The sequence below is a fragment of the Pelmatolapia mariae genome, linkage group LG12 (assembly GCF_036321145.2).
Source record: "Pelmatolapia mariae isolate MD_Pm_ZW linkage group LG12, Pm_UMD_F_2, whole genome shotgun sequence".
NCBI classification, from domain to species: Eukaryota; Metazoa; Chordata; class Actinopteri; order Cichliformes; family Cichlidae; genus Pelmatolapia; species Pelmatolapia mariae.
The window spans coordinates 35080502-35107177 of NC_086237.1; the positions used below are offsets into that span (position 1 = coordinate 35080502).

General features: G+C 38.3%; 1 protein-coding gene across 1 annotated transcript in view; it reads right to left on the reverse strand.

Moving 5' to 3' along the window:
• Positions 1 to 41: 41 nt before the first annotated feature.
• The window catches only part of fbxw8 (F-box and WD repeat domain containing 8), a 28744-nt gene continuing 2109 nt past the window's right edge, over positions 42 to 26676 (reverse strand). Inside the window, exons 4-11 of the mRNA XM_063489288.1 lie at positions 25859 to 25947; positions 15323 to 15480; positions 14865 to 15061; positions 14236 to 14454; positions 7078 to 7205; positions 2050 to 2223; positions 1440 to 1556; positions 42 to 499 (exon numbers count right to left, since the gene is read on the reverse strand). Of these exons, the coding sequence (XP_063345358.1) occupies positions 334 to 499; positions 1440 to 1556; positions 2050 to 2223; positions 7078 to 7205; positions 14236 to 14454; positions 14865 to 15061; positions 15323 to 15480; positions 25859 to 25947 (1248 nt within the window). The 3' untranslated portion in view covers positions 42 to 333. The remainder of the gene's footprint in view (positions 500 to 1439; positions 1557 to 2049; positions 2224 to 7077; positions 7206 to 14235; positions 14455 to 14864; positions 15062 to 15322; positions 15481 to 25858; positions 25948 to 26676) is intronic.

Consider the following 26676-nt stretch of genomic DNA (forward strand, 5'->3'; position numbering starts at 1 on the left):
TGAAGAAAAATGCTTGTGTACATTTTTTTTTAATAGGAAAAAATATTAAAATGATTTGCATATAGTAAATGAGATAAAATGACTATATTCCTGTGATGTTGGACTACATCAAACCCAGTGTTTCATCGGGCAGCTAGATTCAGCAATAACATAGAAATACCTATGCAACAGTTATATACAATACACCGACACTACTACATTTTAATAGCCTTGATTTGATCAGGATGATGAAAGAGGACCTGTTAAATAAAAGGACAGAGTTTAAACTGATAAATTTTACTGTCTTTTCAATTGCAGTCAATTAAGTCCATTTGCAGTCTGGAAAACTGCGTGTCATTGGGATGGATGGGAACCAGACAGCCTGTCATAAGGCACTGCTAGGTTGATGTTGTAGTTGTAGCCATAAGACTCTATGTAGTCAGACCTGCAGATGGGCAGGATGTGATCCTGTGACAGGGCGTCCTCAGAGAAGTCATAGTGGCAGATGACTCCTCTGTGTCTGAAGTTTAAAAAAAACAAAACATTGACATCAGTAACAAAAACAGAAACTGTGTCTTCCAGACTTTGCTTTACAAGATTGAGACAAAACGGCAGACATGCAGTTTAGCTCATTTATCCCCTAAATGCATCATCTCCAGGAAATCATAAATTACTGTTTTTAAATGTGGATATGGGATAACAATCACTTAATGATTGTTTGTGTGTGTTCAGGGCAGACAGTAGCTTTCTGAAGAAATGCTTATCCAAGCAACATGAATGAGTGACTGAAGGAAGCCACAAGAAGCCAAAGACGTTACAAAAACATGTCTAGCATCTCTTTGATTGTGCTTAAACATTGTAAAACGGTTGGTCCAGTTGTCATTTTTTCCATACCCATTCAAAAGGCCTGTACGAACTAGATTTATGTTAGAGTTTGTGACTACATTAATGACGAATCTCCTCACAAAAATAGCCCAATAAACGTGCGTCTGAGCGACGCAGCCACACAGCAGTCATTTTTGGGGAGATGCTGGTAACACGTTTTAGCTCAAATGTGAAAAATGTGTCCACTAATAGACCTACCAAGAACAGACCGAAGGATAGGCAGACAGATTTCTCAAATTACTGGTAAGGTGATGAGTAAGGTCTTACTAAAAGAAGGTACTGTTGTTCTGTACAAAAACATGATCTCACCTGAGGATTTTTGCTACCTCTGGTTAGAGTGAGACTACCTTCTTGCTAATGTTTTTCAACAGGTTGCTGAGGACTCAGAAATGACAGCTGTATCGCTTTTCTCACAAGAAATCAACCATCAATCCATCTATTTTTTTCTGCTTGTCCTTATCAGGGTTGCATAGTGGCTGGAGCCTATCCCAGCTTTTGTACAAGAGACTTATAGGAGGTAGAAGAATAGAAGAGATCCAGGCAAAAAAAAAAAAGTGTAGGAGGGAGATCACGACCTGCGATGAGCTGTTAGGTCATCATCTGTGATGCAGGCCCCCCGTGGCGACTTGTCATCAGGGATGTTGGCTGTTACCAGAGTGCTGGTGTTGAAGCGTACATGCCTTACAGGATGCCTGCAGCAAAGACGGATAACACCTTGAATATTAAATATATAAATCTCATTCTTGCCAGCATGTGTTTCGCTGATGGATGTATCCACTACTGTAGCATCAACAAAAGATACCAGTTAAGATGCTGAATGTTTTCTACGCGGTGAAGGCGCCACAAAAATGACAGTTACTGTTTGGAGGTGTGAGTGTGATACTAAACTGACTCCACAACACAGCCTTAAGCAATTTCATTTACATGACATAAAAACATTTATGTGAGACGATTATGTTAACTGTGGCACAAGAAACTGAAATGAGAAGAAAACAGAGTAATCATAATCAGTGGTTAAATATGTTCGACTGAGTAACTACATTTACTACAATGTTAAAGTCACATACCGTACTCATAATGAGATACAGCAGAAATAACATGGTTAAAAAAACAATTATATCTTTTTAGTGTTCTGACAGTTTGTACTGAAAACACTCTAGCTTTCTAGGAGAGAAAAAGTCCTACCTGTTGTGCATCTCCCATAGCTTTGCTCCCATCCTCATCTCCCAGACACACACCAATCCCTCGCCTCCGCCGCTCACAATCTTCCAGTCATCCGCTTGCACAGAGGTGACCCCCAAGTGGTGGGCGTACAGAGATGCGACAGAAGAGCCGGCTCTTAGGTCGAACACCCTCACCCTGAGACATAGTAAGGAAAAACCAAAACTAGTATTAAGTTATTGAGAGAGAGAGGTGCTTACTTTTGTCATAAAACTACAGTTATTTAAGTCAGACATCCTTCACAGGCCACTTTATTGTTGGTATCCTTGATAAAACTCCCCTGACGATCCCGCGTAAGAGCAATAGAAAAATAAGTGTAGTGAGTACAATAGCACTCTAGCTAATTTTGGATTTCTTTTAACAGAAGTGGACGTCTATTACCAAGGGAGAGCCACAGTTTATCAAAGAATGCATTCATTTGCAGACAAAAGGACTCTATTCTCACTTCTTGAAGGAAACTTTTCAGCACAGATGGCCCACTCCAAACTTTAGTCCCAGCTTTATTTGTTCTCGCATCTGGACAACTATTTCATAATTTGATTCAACAAACCAAGATTATAGTAGTTATTTAAACATGACACTCAACTAATAAGTAACTGGAATACAGACAGAAATCCAAAACCAACTAAAGAAGGATCTAAACAATATTCAAGAACAAAGCAAAAAAGAAAAAACAAAGGGTGAGCAAAACACCCACATGCACAAATGTGGAATGAAAAGACTGCTGTTGTGCAGATACTGTAGAAAATAAGAAGGAATTCAAAGTGTATAAATATATTTGATAGCACATATAGGGAGTGTATAGTGTGCACTGTAAATAAACAGTTCATATGTCGAACGTGACAGAATGAACACGACAAAGGATACTTTCTCTGATCCATTTTCAAACACTTATCTTTGTCACCTCATGTTTTTAATAAAGTGTAGTGAGTTTTATTTCATTTGTTGTACTTCGTTCACTTTTGTATTTAACGTTACCGTTTTCCTCTTTTAAAGTTTGACAAGGATTTTCTTTTAATCTTTTCTATGTTTCTCTGATCATTTCTGTGTTAAAATAAGCTTTTATGATGATATGATAATTATTATTAATTTGCTTGTATATCTGAGGGATGAAAAGCAATAAGAGCAGGCTTTTTACTTTCCAGGTTTTATCAGCAACATGAGCCCAGGGGACCCTCAGCTCCATCTGTTGTCATTCTGGGTTTATTGCAGCTGAAAGCATCCAGGACATGACTCTATCCAGGCCCAACCTTCTTCCAAGACCTCATTACCATAATCAAATTCACTTTGGGGACTCGGACAGATTTCATTTTCCCTTCCAAACTTTTTAAAAGAATCAGCCTTAAATAGCTAAATGGGCACTGAGGACTTGTTGTCTGCAGTTAGTTCTGCCTGTTTAGTGGCATTACGTGATGGAAGCACACGTTTAAACAATGAGGACTGACCATTACTGCCAGACCTTGGGGAACCATAAATCTAAAGCAGAAGGCGGCTCTGTCTTCAGTTAACTGTCACTGGCTAGGCTCTTCTTCATTAATCAAGAGGAGCTCTCCCTAATACGAGATGTGTGGGAGAAGTGCAGTTAACCCCTGAAAAGCTATTTACCTAACGCTGGAAGAAGACATCAATCATTGTGCCCTGAGAGAGACAACCGATTCAGTGGTGTGATTGGATGATTGCACCGGTCTTGTAGTTTTAGCTAAGCTTGATATTCCATAAAAATGGATGTCTTAAAAACTGGGAATAACTAATTTTGGCTCCTACAGTTGAGTAACAGTGTTCAAATAATTTGTTAAGTTTATTTGTTTTTTTCCATTCAAAGTTATGGGTTAAGTATTAAATGATCAACAATAAGATGGAGATTTAAGTGGAATAAACCAAATTCCACCACAGGTGAAAAATAAATTGACTTAACGTAGAATAAACTGCTAGTTTGTGTTGTGTGCCAGATATAACCGTGCCATCTATAGCCTGTGCACCGAAAATGTTGTAGCAAAAATATTCATTTGCATATGCAGTGGGCAACACGATCTCCAACTAAACCCATATTTTCTTGTGCGCTTCTCGACCAATTTTTTATTCAATTGAAAGGCTGCTATTTTTGGATTGAAATATGCATCTGTGGTTTGTGAAAAAAGCATGCCAGAAAGCAAAAATCACTTAGGTTTTCGTATCTGATGTAAAGTGCTGTTGTTGATGTCCATTAGTCTTTGATTATGGAAAACACAGGGACATTCATTTTTTTCAGAAAGATTGATGGAAAAAAGGCTAAATAAGTGATTGCATTCTGTTACAGAGGCGAGCCCAGACATGACGTAAGGACATCAAATTTCTTTCTTTTGTTTCGAGACTAAGCATGCTAGCATTTTCTAATTAGCACAAAGTATAGCTGAGAGTGATGTTAATCCTATTAGGATTTATTTATTTATTTATTCTTGTGGGAAACAAATGGCGGTTTGAAATTTAATGCCAAATGAAAAATATTTCATTGAAAACCACAAATATCAACCGCATTATTTCTCTAGAAGAAAAGTTCAAGGACCACAAAAGAAAGTACATACAGTTTAGGTCAGAAGTTTACAAGCACTCATCATGGGCATGAATGTCGTGGCAATTTGGAGCTTTTAGTGCATTGTGCATAGTGTTGGTTGCACAAATTAAAATTTATTTTAGATTTTCTGTAATCCACATAGTGTCTAAAGTATACTTGCTCAAGTAAATGATCTGTAGCAAGTTGCATCTTGACCAGGTGATTTTGGTAGTGATCAACAAGCATCTTTCACCACTCTTAGTAGAATTGGAAGAAGTTATTTAAATTGGTTGGTTTACTAGCATAGACTCGACTTTTAAGCACAGTCTGGAAATATCAGTAGGGATGAGGTCAGAGCTTTGGGAGGGTCATTCCACTTAGCTTAGTGTTATCCTGTTTAGTCTACTCCAAAACCTTTCTAATTTATATAAATCTACAGTTCTCCTTCTTAGACCTTCCTTGGACTTTCCCTTTGTCCTCAGTATTTATCAATCCAGTTACTGTAAATAATTTTTAGGCTAGGAAGGAGAAACTATCAGTTGTAGTCAAGGGTCAAGACTCTTTTATTTGTATTATACAACATACGATGTATTTTCTTTCAATATTACTTAAAAAATGCTTCTCCCCAGAAGTACAAAAGTCAAAGTAACAATAGTAAAAGAGATGCAAAGAGACAGAAAATAGAAAAATAATCTAAATAATAGATAAGTAATATACAGACTTTAGTGGTCTATCATGATCACTAAGACGAGGTTAAAAGGACTTGGCCGTGTCAAGTTAAAAGACATTGTGGAACCTTCAGATCCACTTAAAAGATTTAAGTGAATATATGTATTTAAGTACATGGATAATTTTGATCCCGTTTGGAAAAGAGAAAATCCAAAATATTCAAAATTCAAGCTTATACACCCAATTCTTCATTTTTTTTAAAGATTATTAAAGATGCATGCTGTACAATCATTCTACCTTTATCATTCTACATTCTGGAAAATCAACAGTTTAAAGAAATCATTACAAGCGTATGTAAACGTCTGGTCACAACAGTGTCTGTGAAATCTTTTGGTCCAAACCATTCAATAAAACCTTAACTGTTTCACTGTATGTCAGAGATCTTCCTGGTTAGAATGGACCTCGGTAGGTAAGCATGATAAGCCCATGTACAAATCTATCAAACTTCAAACTGGCATAGCTGTTCATGAAGCCGTGCCACAAAACATTTGATTGAAGGATAAGTTTGCCAGTAAAACAGTCTCAAAGCTGAACACAATATGTGCAGTCTTTCTTAATGGTAACAGTACTCATTATTTCTTCAATTTCTAAATATATGTAATATTTCCCTTTGTTACATTGTTCCTGTTTACACAAATATGGCAAGGTTTTTCCAGACAGCCATCATTTGGACTCCTCATTTGCTCCTTGGATCTCGCAGAAAACAAAGGGACAAAACTCATTTGGACAAAAAGAAGGGATGCATTAGGCTCTGGCCTTAAGCCACCCTGTTGAAGGGCCAAGATTTCAGACTGTCCCTCAGTTTCCCAATTTCCATTTGTCCTCGGCTGTGCGCTGCATCAGCTGGGGCCAAAGTGGAAGAGCCAACCTGGTGTGTGTACCTCTCTGGACAAAATCTGATCAGAAAGTCCAAGAGTAAATCACTGAATTATTCATTCAAAGGGTGCTGTTGAATATTACTATGAAAATCACAATTCTGTGACACTTGACAAAACATCTTTAGTGGAGCATTTCCTGCTTTTGTACGAATGTCAGGAGTCATAACTAGTAAGAAGAGGGGAAAAAAATAGACCCTAAACAATACGATGTGGTCTGTCTTTCGCTGTCAGCCAACTACTTAACAGCCAGATGGATTTGGTGCTGAATAGAAACAGCGGGGGCAGCTTTGGACAAAGACACGCCAGGGATTTTTTTTCTTTCCTGCCAGCTCATGCACCGCAGCACCACTAACAAGTAGAGAATGGCTCTTTTATGTGTCTTTTTCTCAACTGGAGAGCCAGGTTAGCAATGTGGTAAGTGTGTCTACATGAATGAAGAGAATCAAGATAGCCAAATTTTTCTCTTCTATAGCATCCCAGGTACTGGAGGAGAAAGACAATGAAAAGCGAGATATTTTTCTATTTAAGACAAAGAACAGAACATCACTCTTCTAAAAAACTGTTAATGAATTCATTTTCAGCTCAAAAAGCTTTTCAAAACCTTGTTTTTCAACATAAAAGGTTGTACTCTAAAAAATTCACAAATTTAATCAAGCCTCGTCTTCACACATTTTCAAAACATCTGTTATCTACTTCAAGTAACCTTAGCTTTCCAGCCTTCTTCATCATCAGGTGTCGCTTTGAGAAAACAATTTCACAGGCACACTCCTTTTAGCTTGCATTCTTGGCTCAGGTTTCTGATATTATGCACGATTTCTGTATATTTACATCTGTATGTGTGTTTTTGTGTCCTACCTCCTGTCTTTGTTCCCACACACCAGCAGATGAGGAGAGCTGTCTCTCAGGTTGATGCAAGTGAAATCTCCCGGTGAGTTGCCGACAGAAACTGTCGGTTTGCGCGTCTCCAGGCTGTAGATGTGGATCTGAAATTTGAGACAAACATTATTCTTTTCATATATGACAGTTAGTCAACTTCCAAGACTGTCACCACATGCATACACCGTGCAGCAGATTTTAGCTCTCAATATAAGACACTACAGTGGAAATGTGAAACCAAATCAACCAAAATAACAGCATCCTACTGAAAAACTAGAAATACAACAAAAAGCTCCTAAAACCAGCAAGCATGCCCAGCTGAGTGTCGCCAGGAAATATATAAAAACTGCATAAGGGTGCATTGTCAGTGGGTTGCACCGTTACAGAGACAGTTAAAAAGAACACTTTAACTGTTTTTATCAGTGTTAACCATCATCTAGTTACATATGCTAATAAAATTTTGTGTAAAAAGTGTTACAATTCATAGATTATCTGATATGCACAGTCAATAAAGCTAAAAACATTTTTCTGTTACCTAACAATGGCTGCTTCATTTTGCATCTAATTTGAGTGCAGCAATGAAAGCACAGGTGAATAATTATTGTAATAGTTTAGTAATAGTAATAGTTTAATATTCAAACACACATTACTATGTTTATCTCCATTAAAATATTGTTTTTAAACTTTAATCACAAATCTCCTACAAGGTGAAATGTACCAGGAGATTGAACTTTCTGATTTTTTGGTCAAATAGCTAAAGCCTAAATCACAATGAATGATGGTTAGATCATTCTGATCCACTTTGTTTTCCTCAAATAAATTATACACACACAATATGTAACTACACCTCAAAGTAAAACTTATGATACTGGATAGACAGTAATGCTGCACTAACTTAGTGTACAATTGACAATTACAGGTAACTGCAAACACCCTTGGCCAATTATGTGAATGCATGAAGATGAACTGAGGGGGGAAAAAAAGACCTGAAGGAAAACTTCAATTACAGCCTTTCCTGCTTTTGGCTTGATGACGGCAATAAACTTTCCTCATACAAGTTACAATGATGTCATCTGGAGCTGGCCTAATTGGTCAATTAGCGGCTGGTGTTTTCTCATCCAAACGAGACAGAACAAACAGGATAACCGCCAGGCAAAATTGTCTTTGAATAATTAAAACGACAAAGAAATTAAAGCGAGAAGGGAGGGAGAGAACGAAAGAGGGCCAAAAGGAAAGGAGGGATAGAAAAGGACAGAGAGAGAGAGAGAGAGAGGGAGGGGGTGGAGAGACAGCAGGAAACATAAAAGAAGTTTCAAAAAAGGAGAAAGATGATGTAAGCCTTGAGGAGGTGCCAGCAGTTTTTGTGTGTCCCTTATTTGGGCCAAGCAGAGCTTTAATTGTGCACCACCCCGGGGCAAAACCCAAATCACACCGGACTTTGAAATGACAGCTTGATAGGATTTGGACAGCAGAAAAGAGGGGGTACCATGAATTGAGAAAGGAGGGGGGCACAAAGCCTGCTGTTCACAATGAATCACTGCAGATTCTGGAAGATACTTCTATTAAATATCTGCCTACCTCATCCACTAAAATTATCGCTGAGGGAGGCAAAGGAGCTGTTTAGTGATAATATTACAGGCAGTTAAAAGAAAGCAGCAGAGAAAGGATAATCGTATGGCGACAGAGAAGCTGTTAGGTTAATGCATTAGATGAATCTCCAGTGAGGCTTCCACACAAAAGCAGCTCTAATAGTTGCTTGTATTGGGATGTTTATGTAATTACTCTGCATGCTTTTAAAAAGATGAAAAGCTTAGTAATTACTACTACACCTCAAAGAAAATCTTTTATGCTTTGATAATCTGTACAAAAGTACAGAAACTGGCTTGGTGTGTCATATCATAGACCAGCAATGGGAAATCATCCTGTGACATGGAAACTCAACCTTCTGTTGGTTTTCGTTCCAACAAAAGAATCCATCAGTTTAAAAAACCTACAGACTGCTGCCTTTTTTACATGGACCACACCCTTTTGTTTGGATTCAGCTCTATATTTGCTTTAAACACCATGCGGACAGACAGATGTGAGCGCATCGGATCAAACGCATATTGTTAGGTTTGCTCCAGCCAACACTTCCTAAGACTTGTACTTCACATTTCACTTTGTGAACACTTACAGTGTCATACAGACGGTTGGGATTGAGGCTGAATTCTCTATGGACAAACAAAAACCAGCAAAGCAACAAGAAAAATGAACCTCAAATCACAAAAAAGCAGTTTAGTTATTCTTCTTGGCTCATTAGTGGTTTGTGGTTAAGACTGCTGGCCAACTTAAAAAGGCACGTGTCATCTACTGAGATAATGCAGATATTTTCCCATTGTTTAAGACTGCAATGGGATACAGAGCAGGAAGAGTCACACAGAGTTTGGTTCCCTACTCTAATCTCAAGTCTCAGTTGAGGATGGGCAGTTGAGTTTTTATTGTCATTCCTCAATCTCCGCTGTGTAGGGCATTGTGTACGCGTGTAGTGTCTGACAAGGTCAGAGCCTGGACACTACATTAAACTTCTGTAGACACTCACATTACAGACTTTGCTCAGAGCTGAAATGCATTTGTTTTTTTCTCTCTAATAAAAGCTGTGAAATCTACTCTGCAGGAAATGCCGGCATTTTCCTTGTCCATACATTGCAGTCCAAAAACAGTTTTCTGTAAAGCACTGTAATTAAAACCCAGCAAATCTTCACTGATCTGACTGATCTTCCACTCAAAATCCCCTAGGCTTGGAATTTACATTTATACGTCAGATGTCATGCCATGCTGCTCTTTTTAGATTTGCTTACTTACAGAATATTTACTTAATCGTGCACAGGTGACTGAAAATTGCTATTGGGCTCTTTTAAAGACTTCATTATTATTATTATTATTATTGTTTTTTACATGGGAAGGAACCCATTTCAGGTTTTATTGAGCAATTGATCCCTAATGATCTGATTTCTGTCCTCACAGATTAGTAGTTCTCTATATAAATATAGAAAACCCACATTTGTACATGCTGTACAAACACAGCCCATCTAACCAGCCCTCTGAACTTTGGGCAACAAGCAGATGACAGGTTTTCAGACAGCACTTGAGCTCAGCGGTAGATCCACTGCAGAGGATTGATAGTTTGCCAGTGAAGAAGCCAGCCTGTGCTGAATGCAGTGCCACAAGCTGGGCAGATGCCAGGGTGCCCCTAGTCCAATGGCAAGGGGAAGACGAGTAGTAATGAGGACCTGGAGAGTAGCTTCAACCACACACGCAGAGACACACACAAACGAGGAAGGGGAGATTTACAAAAAAAAGAAAGAGAGAAAAAGGTGCAAGCTAAAAGCTGTTGCAAGCCAACGTGTGAGAGATAATCTCTGATGTGATCGACACAAAACAAACTTTGATTTTCCAACAAAACTTCAATAAATTCACACAGCGAGTTTTAGTCAGCTCAACAGAAACGTGGCAGCACGGTTAGTTTTATCTGGGTCAAAATGCTGTAAATTGAAATACTTCACTCTTCTGTCTGGGAAAAAAAGGTGTTACATGACTTCCTTGGTTGCCACCTCCATGTATTTTAACAGATTTTAATGAACCATATGTTTTCTTACTAAAGGCATAACTAATGGCTGTAGCCAAATTGTGCTTTGTCTTCTTCACGGTATGAAAATTGCTGATAGAAGCGTGACAGGAGTGACAGACAAGTTAATTAAATTTGTAAAATATTTTAATTAGTCAACGAGGTATGCCAATCATGACATTGGCATAATTGAGATGGGATACCAAAGACCACATGTATCTGATCTGCGAGTGAAATTAATCAGATCTAAAATGCAGTGCATATGGGAGAGGAACCTTTGATTTTCATTTTTAACATTTGAAAATTTAAAAGCTGAAGATAAAAAATATCTCAGTTGGACTGTCTGAGACTAGCTGTGTTTACTGAATAATGTTAGAACTAATTTACTTGCAAACCTGAAAAAAAAAAAAACTCAACAAAACACCAAATTCTTAGCACATAGGGAAAAAAATAAGGTTCAGAATCAGAGGCAATCCCAACAATGTACAGTACTCGGGATAACACTTTAGGAGTAGGGCGCCAACTACAACCTCAACAATCCCCTTAGCTGTCTAAAATTTTTCTAGTAAATATTATGTCACAGTGTCTATGAACGCCAGTAAATTAGGAAACAAATTTCATATCTGGTGCTATCCGATTAACAGACCCCCCTCCCACAAGAAAAGCTGATAGTAATCAATGAAAAATGATGCAAACATGGACAAAAACAGACAATTCTCACTCTGGAAAAGCAAGAAGCAAAGAATGCGATCAGTTATAAAACCAATTTCCTCTTTTATCAAGCTACAAATATTTTTTCTACAAATCATTTCAGCTTCAAATTAAATACAGAAACAGCAAAACCAGCACGTTTCAGACTGCATCCATGGATCCATCCATATTAGCTTGTGATATTTTCTTGAGAACATCAAGAGGATGTTTCCCAGTTTTTCTTGTTTCAGTTAAAGAGTTTTGTGAAGATATGAAAGGAAATTTCTATTTTTGCCTCAGCTTCGATGGTATAAAATGCTTCCAAAATTCCAATTAAAAAAAAAAGTTAATCACTTTCCAGTTGGATCGAGCTCTACCCCAGGAAATAATTTTCACCCAACTCTGGCTAGAATTTTTGAAAAATTCTGTTAACAATCAGACATGCAAACAGAAATATATTAATTGAATCAATCAAATAACCTTCTTGGTTGGTGGATTTAATTAAGTGATACAAAAGTGACAACCTTAAAATAACAAACGCTGACCTAAATGTCAGTCTCTATACTATTAAAGAGCATCATCGTAATATTAAGGTTTCGCTGCTAGTCTCTCTTTGGTCCACTATGTGGTGCTTTAGTGCTGTCACTGAAAAAGTGCTACAGCGTTCCAGCTGTGATTTCTAACAGGAATGATGTCAGTGTAGCATCTTTGCCAAAAAGCAATAAGTCACCAACAAACTGGTGTGTGCACTCACACACAGTGGGTATTTGCAGTTCTACAGCTACCGCTCCACCACCACATTTAATTAAGACTGCCTTCTTTGGATAGTACTGTGCTGATAAGCAGTTTACTTGAATCTTTATCATCATCACAGAAATACATGATTTAGATGAAGTGAACCTGACCACATAATAACAGCTGACTAGTTGTCCCCAGATCCCAAAAGATGAGTTTGTCTCATGGCTATTTGTAGTCTCTAAGTAATGGCTTAAGAGTCAATTAGGTACATGGAGTCCTTAGAAACACAGTATTATTAGAAGCAAACAGATACAGATCAAAGAACAACACTCCACAAAAGGTGCTCCTAAAGCTCTAGTAATTAAGAGCAGAGGTCCAGAGAGGGTTTGCATTATTTAGGCTAGCTATTTATGCTATAAACTAATCCCCTACAGGCACATGACATTATTTCTAAAGGGACCCAGGGGGTCTAAAGGGACATCAAGTAATAGTGATCACACCCGCAAGAAAGTTTACACACAGAGCAGAGCACCTAAAAACCAGAAGCAGTTGTAAATATAGACCAGATTTAAAAAGGGAAAATGAATCTATTCCCCAAAATGTTGTTCTTTTTTTTTTCTAAGAGAAGACTGGTATTTCAGCTACAAGCCAGTGATTAAAACTGACACTGGCCCAAAGCCAAAACTTTTGTCCTCACTGCTTTTCACTCAGTAAATTATATTTGTGCAACAAAACATGCATCATTCCATTTAAACAAACCAAATTATTTACCCCGTACAACTTCCCATTTTTTCATTACGCACCTGCTGTGAGCACAGCTGACCTTGTTAACTCTGATGGAAACCTTCCATTTCAATTAGCGAGGTCAAGGTAGCTTTTTATACATTTAAAATCCAGCTGCAGAGTCCAGAGGCCTTCCATCTAGTTGCTCGACATTCAAGGTTTTGTTTAGGTTTATTTGTGTTTCGCAGTATTTTCAATTCCACCCACCACAAAACCTTGATACAGCTCCATCAATTCCATTAACATACAAACACTAGATTACAATCCCACATACATACATACTGGAGTGCCCTTCATAATGGCTTAAATAATCATCATCACAGCATGTAAATTAGTGGCCAAAAAAAAAAAAACTGTGGAAAATCACTTTATTCTCTCCACAAAAAAAAAAAAATGCATATGTCAAGTGAAGAGTTGCAGATGTACCATTATAACAATGTGCTTTATGTTGACTTTTATAGCTTTTACTGAGAGCTGAAATAAAATCACTATATGATTATTTATTTATGATCTATAGAATATAAAATTTGAATACTAATAAAAGTAATTATTCCATAAAAAATTTGTTTTTGGGCAGATGAAATTAAACTTATAACAAAAGTGTGTGTGTGTGTGTGTGTGTGTGTGTGTGTGTGTGTGTGTGTGTGTGTGTGTGTGTGTGTTTTACAAAAAGCTTTACAAAAACAAAAATGTTACATGTGTTTTTATTTTTAAAATGTCATAATCATTGTTAATGCTGGTATATCACAAAACCCCTAGTTTTAATAAAACAATTCACTTTCCCAATAAAAAAATCCATTTGTTATTGAGTAAATGGATTTTACACTGGACTAGAAAATGGTTCATTTGCCACTATTAGCAGAAAAATAATTCCCTGTTCACACTACATCAGCATAGTCAAAAACTGGACAATCGTGGCCAGCTGTACTGTTTACTGTACTGTTTATTGCTGATTTCATCCACGAGCAGACTGGCAGCATACAACTTCCTGAAGCTTTGCAGTGCTTTATAAACATTAAGGCTTACTCAACTTTGATTTTTCATGTCCCACTTACATCACATAGCAAAAAAGCGCCAGGGTTCAGTTTGTGGTTTTCTGAAGAAACTGTGTAATTAGACTGATTAAATTAAGGTACATTTAAAACCTATGTGTTAATTTTTAATTTTTGTAGTGATTTTTTTGTATAGTATTTTTTTTCTCTCTTCTTTTCTTTTTTTTTCTCTCTTATTTTCTTTTTCTAAATGTACCTGTATATTTACATGTTTTGAAATAAATTACCAATTAATTTTCTATAGGAACTGTACACAGAAGCTGAACCCACCTTGTTCCCTCCGTCATGCATGGCCCAGCCTGTGCGCTTCACCCCAAATGCAACATGGGATTCTGAGGCATCCAAGCAGGTAACAGGATGACCATAGACTGAGTGGAGCATCAATGGCTCCTCCTCCTGTGGGTCCAACAGGTACATGGACTCTCCTGCTGCCAGAGCTGCCAACGGGCTTTGCTGGTCCCTACCTGGGACTAAAGTCATGCTCTCTACCTGTGAGATTAGACAGGATGGATGCACAATTCTTTTACATATACATCAGTATAGAAAGTGACTTTATTAAGTATATAACTGCATTTTAGTACATTACTTGCACACTTATGTACAAGAAGTCATTTAACCACTGCACTTTTTAATTCTTTGATCATGTCACCTTGGTCTTTTTTGTCCTTCCCTACCTGCCACATAAATGCCACAGGCCTACTACTATGCCTGTGAACTCAAACTACTAGGATACTAAATAAATAACCAGTACTTTAAGTGATTTCCTCCACAGTCCAAACCCCAACGAAAGCCAATTTCCAACTTGATATTCAGAGAAAAGCTGAAAGCAACAGTCTATTAATTAACATAATTACACATTGAAATGTGTCATCTGATAAAAATGAAGAACCCTGACTCACAGTCTTGGGTAGCTGAGTCTGGCATACTGTCGTCCAGTAGCCACAGTCTTTTGCGCAGTCAAGCCGAACATCTGATCCAGTGGCAGAGATCAGGACAGGACTGTCAGGGCTTAGGGACAGAACCTGGATCCTCCCTGGAGTCTGGTAGTGGTAGATGGGTTCCCCACCTGTCTCTGTGCTCCACAGGTCTACACAGCCTATCCCAAAAACAGTTCCCAAGTCTTTTACTAACTGTATGCATTTATCACATAAGGAAAAATGATAAACAAAGGGCATCATGTACAGAAACTACAAGTGCATCTAACCGTAGGTTTCTAGGCTTGATAAAGAAAAGTTGATTGAAAAGACTAATGATTGCCTAGCTTTTGATTTGAAGTTATACATAGTGTGTATTTGGTGTGGGCAATGCTTTGCCCAAAAGATACCACTGCATTACACATATACACACAAACACTGACCATCTTCATACGCAGCAGCAGCCAGCGTGCCGTTGACCTGGACGTGACTAACATGTGGTCTCGGCTCAGTGTTAGCAGACAGACTATTGGCCTTCAGGTACGAAGCCGTTGAGTCCCAGTGGAGGGTATCCCACAGCCTCACATCACCAGACGTGTACCTTAAATCCAAACACGCAAAAAGTTCATCAGTGTAAGGAAAGTTTTGTTGACCATTTTTTTCACAGCACGTTGAAAAGTTTCCACCTTCGAGAACACCTGACGTCACCCTCTCGCCGCTGAATCATTTCCCCTTTCACACCCTCCTCCTTTGCTCACTCTGACTTGTTATTTTGTTTTCATCCTTTGTTACACGATCTTTCGAGAATTACGATGGTGTTGTTTGGGCAACACAATAACGAACATTCCGCCCCATTTTCCAGGACAGCTTGCGCACCACGAGTTTTCAGTTCCTTTTTTAATTTTTTATACATCACAGCTCTGAAACTTCTGTCTTACTACAAATGAAGTAATATTTGACCATTTATTTAAAAGTATACTTTCACTGAGACTGGGATCGCTCTATCAAATCACACCTGCATACAAAAAACACAATACGGTTCAAGGATATGCACACATACACAGTGATACACACTGGACCTTGTTTTTACTTTGGGTTTAAATATTGATTTTATTTGTTCTGATGACATTTTTATCTCTGATCATCACTGCATTCGCCGCTGTATTCATAAAGTCCTCGACAGCGGGGACTTTTTTTAGATGCTTTTAATGTAAATCTATCCCCTCAAAGCGATGTTGATTTCTTAAGAGATCTATTTAATAAGCATTGTCTTTCCATTTTGGATGAAATCTGTCCAGTTAAAATGAGCTCAGCTTCTGTTTCTTAGTCCTCACCTTGGCTAAATGACAATATTTCCTGCTTGAATCGTGATTGTCACAAAGCTGAGAGCTTGTGGAAGAAAACTAATTTAAATGTTCATCTCCTTTACTTCAAGGATCTGTTAGTTTCTTTTAACAATGCAATTAGAGATGCGTGGGCTGCCTATTTCTCTTATCTGGTTGCAAAGGGCAGAGGTAATCCTAAGGTGGTATTTGACACGATTACTGACATTATTACTCCTGCTCCACCTGCTGCCCCCATTTATTCAAATGAAGACTGAAAATTTCCTTTCTTTCTAGAAAAAATTAGTAATATAAGAAATAATTTTTCCCCATCAGCTTATGCACTGTCTGTTCCTACTCTAGCTTGGTCTGCTATTTTAGAACGTTTTCTACCCATTTCACTACCCGAGCTGGTAAAAATAGTTAGCTCAATGAAAGCATCATCCTGTTCACTTGACTGTTTGCCTGCATCGCTATTCAAAAGTGTCTTCCATTCTATTGGTCCCTGTGTGCTCACCATAATTAACACCTCTCTGACATCTGGTAAAGTCCCTGCTTATTTTAGAAATGCTGGTATACACCCCTCTTTTAAAAAAAACCTAAGTTAGACCCTTCTCTTACCAGCAGTTACAGGCCAATTTAAAAACTACCGCTTACTGTTAAGATTTTTAAAAAGGTTGTGGCTAAGCAGCTTACAGCAGTTTTACACAAACATAATATTCTTAACAAATTTCAGTCTGGCTTTGGTAGAACCCATTCTACTGAAACAGCCCTTCTTAGGGTCTCCAGTGATATTTTGATGCAAAACGATGCAGGAAAATGTTCTGTTTTGCTGATGTTGGATCTCACGTCGGCCTTTGACACCGTTGACCATCACATCCTACTTGAAAGGCTAAAATACTAGGTCGGTGTATTTGGATCTGCCTTAGAGTGGTTCTTATCATATCTGTATGAACGTTACTTTTTTGTGGCAGCTTCTAAATACAGGTCATCTTCCACGTCCCTGTACTATGGTGTGCCACAAGGCTCTGTGCTGGGGCCTTTATTGTTCTTAATATATCTACTTCCCCTCCAGCATGTTTTGAGCCCCTTTGAGGACATCTGTTACCACTTCTACGCAGACAATATCCAGTTATACATTTCTTTTAAGCCCCAAGATGTTTCTAAGCTACAGATTTTGAATGAGTGCTTAGGTTCCATTAAAGTTTGGATGGCTGACAACTTCCTCCAACTTAACAAAGGAAAGACTGAAGTCCTTGTATGTTCTCCTGATAGACACGTACCTAAGATAATGAATGCTCTTGGTCCTCTTGCAACATTTGTGAAATCGTCTATCAGGAATCTAGGGGCAATCTTTGACCCGGTTTTCACTTCGGATGTTCACGTCAAATCTCTGGTTTGGTCCTGCTTTTATCACTGAAGAAACATTTCTAAACTAAGCCCTATTGTATCTCATACTGAACTGAAGATTGTCGCTTATGCTTTCATTACTTCAAGACTGGACTACTGTAATTTACTGTTTAAATGTTTAAACAATAACTCTTTGGAGCGTCTACAGATTGTTCAAAACGCTGCAGCAAGACTTCTGACCAAAACATCTAAGTATTCACATGTGACACCGTTGCTAAAACAGCTGCACTGGCTTCCCATTGAATTCAGAGTCCATTTCAACATTCATGGTACTGACTTATAGAGCTCTTCATGGACAAGCTCCTGCCTACATCATTGAACTTCTACAGCCCTATGTCCCTAGCAGGTCGCTGTAGGTCATGTAATCAGGGTCTACTTGTCATTCATTATACAATGCTGAGAACTAAGGGAGACAGAGCTTTTGCCACTGTGGCTCCCAGACTGTGGAACTCACTCCCACCGAGCTTAAGATCTCTGGACTCAGTAGCTTCTTTTAAAAAAACAACTAAAAACACTTTTTTTTTAGAATTGCATTTAGTTGTCTGTTTTGTTTTATACTTTGTTGTCCATGTGTGAATCACTTTGTGATCTTTTATCTAGAAAGGTGCTATATAAATAAAGTTTTACCTTATCTTACCTTATAATACATAGAGATGCATTATATATTTTAAAAATTAATTATAATAATAATAAGAAGAATATGCATGTACAATTTCAGACACATTAAAACAAAACTAATTCAGACCATGTATGAAGTTTGGCTTGATAATTGATTGGTATGCAATTTACAAATTTACAAAGATTTGAGAAATTTTCACATTTAAAAACTTTTAATTCGATAAATTGGCTGACAAATTACTTTACTAGTTTTTCTTCAAAAGTTTTAATGAAATACATTTTTTATCTATCAACAAACTAATTAATAACCCTAGACCAGATGCTAAAATTAAGCTTAAATTAGATTTCGGTGATTTTTTTTTTCCTCCACTTTTAGTCTTTCAAGGAAAAAATAAACCAAAAAAGGTTTTCTTTCATTTTCTTTCATACATTTTATGCTGTCTACCTAACTCGGGGCCAAACCAATCTAACTTATCGGGAATCCAATCAATGGGTCACACCAATGTAGACCCTAGGGATTAAGTTAACATTAGTTACACAAAAGTGAATTTATTTGTAAGAATATTAATTAATTAATTAATTGATCATAAAATACCTCATGCAGCTCACTCAAAAATAACATTTCTAGCAGCACAATTTCTTCAACAGATTGGAACATGACCTTCTGTTCATGTCATTTCTCCAGGCTCCAAGTTAGTGGAAAAGCCCTGACTATATCCCATCACACCTAAAACTCTCAAACCCTCCTCTTTCCTGTTTTTTTTTTTTCTTCGCCCAAGCCAATGAGCTCTCTCTACAGGAGACAGCAAACTGCCAAAGTTACCACCTCCGCGGATACCATCATGTTTGAACAAGTGTGCAGTCGCAGTGTGTCATGCAGTCACAGCAAGTTTGACACAGGGTGTTCATGCGAGCACCAGTTATGTGCATGCATGACTGTCTTAGTGGGGTTTGGCAGGAAGTAAACAATTGGGACACACACTTTGACTTAATTGGTACATCAGCACAATGCCAGCTATCAAGAGGAGGAAGATGATGTTGAATCACATCCAAGGAACTCATCAAAAACTTTGTACAGGAAAAGTTACGCACTGATTACTGCAATCTTCACGCAAGCCTCAGGAGATCCGGCCTCTATGTTACTGTGTGACTTTAAGAGCTGTTGGGTTAACGAGACAGCATCTTATGTTGCTTTTTAAGTGCCAAATCTCATTTCACTGATTTTCTAATAAGATTTAGTGGAGACAATTGAATCACTTTTGATTACTCTTAACGGCCATTGATTCCTTTCTAGATAAACAAATTCAAGTAGTTGAATTAACTTTTAATATAATGGGAAAAGTATTGATGTTGTTAATTTGTTAATAGCAGTAGTAAAAAAAAGAACAATTTTAACAGCATGTTAACATTGTGCAAGGTGCCTTATTTCATAAATGCAATTTTTTTCTGTCTTATGTGTCTTACATGTGCTTTTTATCAGTGGGACACAGCAGGACTGAGGGGACTCTAATCACATCACTCTAAAGAGATGCTCCAAATTTCTGAGGCCTTATTGGGTCCCTTTGGCCACTCACAATCAATCACTGTCTCAGCCAACTAGTTCAAGGCAGTTTTAGTTTATTTAAAATGCAATTTATTTAACCCTTCCCTCACCATAGGACCATAAAGACACTCGTTTTGACTGAATCACACCAGTCACTAAATTCCCAAGTACTCAGTACATTATCATTGCTCTTTTAACTTGGCCTTTATTTTCATCTTAACCACATTTGTGTGTAGTTTGGTGACTGTATTTTGATGTGATGGTTTCCTAACAGCAAAATCTGTTAACAGACAAAGTACATAAAACCACCTGCACCTGTGGGTTTCTCTACCCCTCCTAACTACAGTTTTATCAGTGAGGCCAGGGTGAGCAGGAGAGGAGGAGGGGTTGCTGTCTTATTTAATGAATCATTTCAATGTAAGCAGCTATCTCCTGGAAGTTTTCAGTCTTTTGAATATGTGGCTTTACAGCTGAAGGCCCCATCCAAAGTTGTGTTTCTTAATGTTTACAGGCCTCCCAAATACTGCACAGACTTTTTTAATGATCTCAGTGAACTGCTGTCTGTGATCTGTGTTGATTTCGACTGTGTAATTATTGTTGGGGATTTTAACATCCATGTGGACAACCCTCAGGGCAAAGGGACTAAAGACCTGAGCAGTGTTGGGTAAGTTACTTTAAATTAGTAACTTAGTTACATTACTAGTTACTTCTCTAAAAAAGTAACTCAGTTACTTTAAGTTACTCGTTACTTTCAAAGTAACTAGTTACTAGGGAAAGTAACTTTGGTTTTACTCAGAATTCTCTTGTTAATGTGTTGCTTCCGTAACTGGATACCCAGCAAGACTGCCAGTCTTCTAGCTTGCTTACTTGCCACAAGTTCACTGTGCCACCTACCAATAGAAAGGAAAAAATAATGTGCACATTTCCATGAGAGAAATCCCACGCCTGGACCGTCGTTGACCGCCGCCATGATTCTAGCCTGCTTTTTACATCCAACACAAAAACTGCAGTCGTGGTGCTTTTGATTGTACTAAGAACTTGGAAATTCTGCCTTCTGAATAGGAAGATGTAGGTAACACCAGACTGCAGATGAGCTGCATACAGAGCTGGACTGGGACAAAAAAATCGTCCCGGGCATTTTGACTAGAGACCAGCCCACCATTATAGGAAAAATCATAAAGCCTTTGAATGAAAACAAACACTGTTGTGACAGTGATGTTCACTGTTCTGATGGTATATATGTATCAATCTATCAATTGTTTGTTGTAAGACTCAGATAATTATTTTTTTAAAAGCGAGACATTTTAAATGGGAATAATAAAGAAAAGTATTTCCTTGCCCCCCCCCCTTTCCCTGTTAATGCCCTACCTGGCCCCCTGGCAAAACTTTGCTAGACCCGCCCCTGCACAGTTACCAGCTGTCAGCTACTTAGAAAAGGATCCTGGTGTTATTTGTCTCTCAGAAACAGCTCATAACTTCCCTTCAACTCATTCATGTCACTAAAAAGGTAAACCTGTTTCTCCATCACCTGTTCAGCTCTGATGATTCAGTAAGGACATCTCCTGGTTTCATCTTCATGTTTCCCTCTCACCAGATAACCAAACTGATATCATGAGCAGCAGCTTTACAGCTGTGGCTCCAGCAAACATCAGCTGATACTAGAAATTAATATTAAATAAATTCTAACAACAGCTGATCAAGCTTAAACGTGCTGCTGTTGTTTAACGCGACATCCGCTGGTTTCCTCTTTCTGGCGCAAAGTGGGCGATAAATAAACAAGAGAGAAAAGCCGATCAGCTGATCATTGATCAGTTTCATGATTGAAGTAGAAACGGGAGAGAATGAGAGAAGAAGAGGCAGCTGTGCAGCTCCAGCTTTGTGTCTTTTTCATTGTAGCTGAAGTCCGGGACAAACTGTGTTCCTTTTCACCTCAGTACGAAACGCGTAATATTTTCTCTGAATACAAGACAATTCTGTTTTTTAGGGGACGGTTGGCAACTCTAATAATTAACCGTATGAACAAAGTTCAACATCAGTAACATAGCACCCACCCAGCTGTATAGAAACTCCGTCATGCTAGCTAGCACGCAGTACGAAAATGTCAGCATACCGAAAATAAACTGCACCTAAACTTGGTTTATATCTGACTCCGATAGACTGCAGGTCATAAGTTCAGTTCACCTGACACGCGGACCGGCGGCCGCTTCGGGTCTCTCCTCTTGCCTCCCTTTTCCTTCATCCACCTGCTGGCTTCCACCACTTGCTAATGTTACTGAATCTGTGGAAGCTCCGCGATATCCACCACACGAAGTAACGAATAACGAGCCTATCTAAATCCCAGTAACGAGTAACGCGTTCCTGGTTTTGGCATAATAACTAGTTACCGTGCTCGTTACCACAATAATAACGTAGTTACTGTAACGCGTTACTTAATAACGCGTTAGTCCCAACACTGGACCTGACTAACACTCTGGGCAACTTTGGGCTGACTCAGCATGTAACAGAGGCCACACATAATAGAGGACACACTCTTGACCTACTGATCTCCAAGGGCCTGAGCATTTCAAAGGTTACTGTGTCTGATGTGGGCCTGTCTGATCATTACTGTGTTTTCTTTGAAAGTAAAATCTCAGCCCACACAAATATATCAACAGCAGTGATCACAAAACGGTGTATAACTGAACACAGTAGTGAGATCTTTAACCAGGTCTTTCCATTAACACCTGACCTGTCCAGAGGTTCAGTCAATGAGCTCGTCACTAGCTTCAATGCTAAAATGTTAAATGTAATAGACACTATTGCTCCCATTAAGGTGAAGGTTATCTCTGGAAGGAAAAAGTCTCCATGGAGAAACTCCACACTGGTGAAAAATGCAAAAAGAGAGTGTAGGAAAGCTGAGCGCAGATGGAGAAAAACAAACCTCCAGGTTCATTATGACATCTATAAAGAGAAACTTCACAATTATAATGTACAACTGAGGAGTGCAAGGAGGTCCTACTTCTCTGACATCATCACCAAAAACAGTCATAATACTCGGGTCTTATTTTCTACAGTTGACAGGCTAACAAACCCTCCTGTGTCAGTGGCAGCTGAACTTCATTCGACCATGGCCTGCAATGACTTTGCCAAAGTCTTCACAGAAAAAATCCAAAAGATTAGACAAGCAATTGGTACATCAACAGCAGATCCAGGACATGTACTGTGTCCACCGAAAAACTGTTTAAACACCATCAAACGGTTGCACCCTATTAACAGCAAAGACCTGGAGGACATCTTAGGCCAACTGAACTCCTCCTCTTGCTGTTTAGATGTCCTGCCAACAAGTTTTTTCAAAAAGGTCTCAAAGACTTTGGAGTCAGACCTGTTACAGATCGTCAACTTTTCTTCTTTAATATCAGGTGTTTTTCCAGAATCACTAAAAACTGCTGTAATTAAACCTATACTGAAAAAGGACAATCTTGACAAGACACAAATGAATAACTACAGGCCGATCTCAAACCTCCCATTTTTAAGTAAGATCATTGAAAAAGCAGTTTCTCAACAGCTCAATTACTTCTTAAAACAGAATAACTGCTATGATGCCTTCCAGTCAGGTTTTAGACAGAACCACAGCACTGAAACCGCTCTGACCAAAGTGTTTAATGACATATGTTTGAATACAGACAGTGGAAAAATGTCAGTCTTAGTTTTACTGGATCTCAGTGCAGCATTTGATACTGTTGACCACAACATATTACTCAAACGACTGGAGAACTGGGCAGGTCTTTCAGGAACTGTACTAAACTGGTTCAAAACATACTTAGAAAACAGGAAATACTTTGTATCAATAGGTAACTTCACATCTGAGCAGACAAGTATCACATGTGGAGTTCCCCAAGGTTCCATCTTGGGACCCCTTCTGTTTAACATTTACATGCTCCCACTGGCACAGATTATAAAGAACAACAAAATAAACTATCATAGCTATGCAGATGACACACAAATATATCACAATGTCACCAGGAGACCGAGGCCCTGTACAGGCTCTTGGTAAATGCATTGAGGAAATTAATGACTGGTTGTGCCACAATTTTCTCCAGCTAAACAAAAACAAAACTGAAGTAATAGTCTTTGGAGCCAAAGAAAAACGATTACAGGTCACCAGAGAACTTCAATCTATACACCTAAAAACCACCAACCAGGCGAGAAATTTGGGTGTAGTGATGGATGCAGACCTAAACTTAGAAAAACACATTAAGACAATAACAAAATCGGCTTACTATCACCTCAAGAATATTTCAAGGATAAAAGATCTGATGTCTCAACAGGACCTGGAAAAACTAGTCCATGCATTCATCTTTAGTAGGCTTGATTACTGTAACAGCATCTTTACAGGTCTACCTAAAAAAATCAGTCAGACAACTACAGCTCATTCAGAACTCTGCTGCTCGAGTCCTCACTAAGACCAAAAAAGTGGACCACATCAGTCCAGCTCTGAGGTCTTTACACTGGCTGCCTGTCCATCAGAGGACAGACTTCAAAGTTCTGATGCTGGTCTATAAAGCTCTGAATGGTTTAGGACCAAAATACATCAGTGACCTCCTGACCCAGTATGAACCTTCCAGATCCCTCAGGTCATCTGGATCCGGTTTTTTATCAGTTCCCAGAGTCAGAACCAGACACGGAGAAGCTGCATACAGCTTTTATGCTCCTTATATCTGGAACAAACTCCCAGAAAGCCTCAGATCAGCTGAAACACTCAGTTTATTTAAATCCAGGTTGAAGACTCACCTGTTCTCAGCTGCTTTTGAATAAAGCACCAAATCCACACTTTTAAGCTTAAATTTCAAAACTTACATTTTAACTACTGATTTTATCTACTGTTTTGATTTTATCTACTGTTTTGATTTTTGATTTTATATACTGTTTTTTTTGTTTGTTTGTTTGTTTGTTTGTTTGCTTGTCTTAATCAATTTTAAATCATGCTTTTTATTTGTTTTTGTTTTTAATGTCTCTGTAAAGCACTTTGAATCACCTTGTTGTTGAATTGTGCTATATAAATAAACTTGCCTTGCCTTGCCTAGAAAGACATTCAACAGTGTCAAAATGTGACAACAGACTTGATTGCTGAAATTTCCAGAGTCACTTTGCAAGTTTTCAAAAGAAAAGCATGTTTCTTTTCTTTAACTATAACATTCAATTGTTTCATTAATAAAATGAATAAATTATTTTACAATATTTAATATAATATTCACATAGGTTAACAGACTATAAACCTATGTATATTGCTTAACAGGAATTAGAAGATGGCACATAGAACGTCCACTAACAGTTTAGCCCCCCTGGCAACTAAACCTATGGGAGGCTTTAAGGCTTTTTTGTAAATGTCAGTGCTGTGAGCTATACGAATGATAATTGTGGACACACTCATGTGGGCCAATGGCATGCGACTGAATGTGGCAATACATTTGGATACTTAAGGCATCCGTCTGTGCACGTTCTTTAGTCTCAAAATCTTTTGCACCACTTCAACTCCACCCTCTTTCTCTGAAGCTTCTCAAAATTTGGGGTGGTGGTGGTGAATGTCAGCAAAGTGAAAAACTGATTTCAACTGTAAAAATGGAACAATAAACGATATTTAAGTACTGACTTACATGTTAATTTCTGGTAACAATGTTAGAAAATCATTTATTTACACTGTTAACCATCACATGTTCCAAATCTTTGACTAGAAAATTATTACCATCTTATAGTCTTAAATTCATCGCCTGTCTCATCCCATGAAGTTGAAGTCACTTAAGTGTTACTGCAAGCACATTAACTGCTTCACTTGATTCTTCAATTGACTTTAAATGAATTATCCCCCTAAGACGGGAAAACCAAATGTGTTGGACTGTCAGTAACCACTGCAATAAGACATATAGTCATACATGTTTAATTAAACAACTAGTAAAGAATCAGAAAGGTTATTATCAAGATTAATTTACACTAAGACACCTGACAAGAAAAAGAGACAGAAGAATTGAGTATATGAGGAGTCAACGTTACAGTTAACATCGTTACTAATCGGCTGTCAGAAGCGTCCTACATGCATCCTTGATACTCACCCAGCTAAGACGAAGTTGTCATAGGAGCTGACGTCACACAGCACCTTCCCCAACTCGAACTGCAGCTGGCTGATGGATCCCACTCGATTCTAGGTGAAAATTATAGGCTGGCTGAAAACTGATATATTTTATTAGATGAGAGACTAGCAGCTGGTCTACTGTCAGTTCTGCACTAATATCAGTCTGAGAAATACAGTAACAATTAGTATTTCCCAATGAAGTGAAGCAGTGATGCTTTATAAAAGAAAGCTTGTAAGGGCCTTGCTGTATAGTGTCCATGTTCTTCTGCCTGTGCGGGTTTTTCTCTGGCTACCTCACACAGTCCAAAGACAGGCATGGTAATCATATTTTGAATGCAGGTGCAAGTGTGAGTGCATGTCTGTCTGTTAGTTTTACCGATACAATTAGGGTAAGTGGATGTCCCAGTTTATGTATGACAGCACAGGATTTTCATCCTCTGTCCCAGTATCACATATTGACATAATGTCCCACATTTTAATGGGCCCCAGTTTTCAATAGTAAGTGCTTCAGGAGACACTTTCCCAAAGTCCGCCTTTTTTCTGAGAAAGCAGGAAAGGCAGTTATCTAGGTCAACTTGTCACCAGCTTTTCCAGGTGTGCAAAGTCCGGTGAGGAAATGCACTGAAAATGAAATCTTTGTGAATCTGTAGGTCATTCAAAGACTGTCTTTTGACTTATTCTTCAATTTTGCACAGTGAAGAATATGTCCTTAAGAAATACAGTGCTTTATAAGTAATCTGTGACCCAAAAAGGGATGTTAATAATAAAAGGTTTTAAGGAAAAAAAAGAAAAGGAATA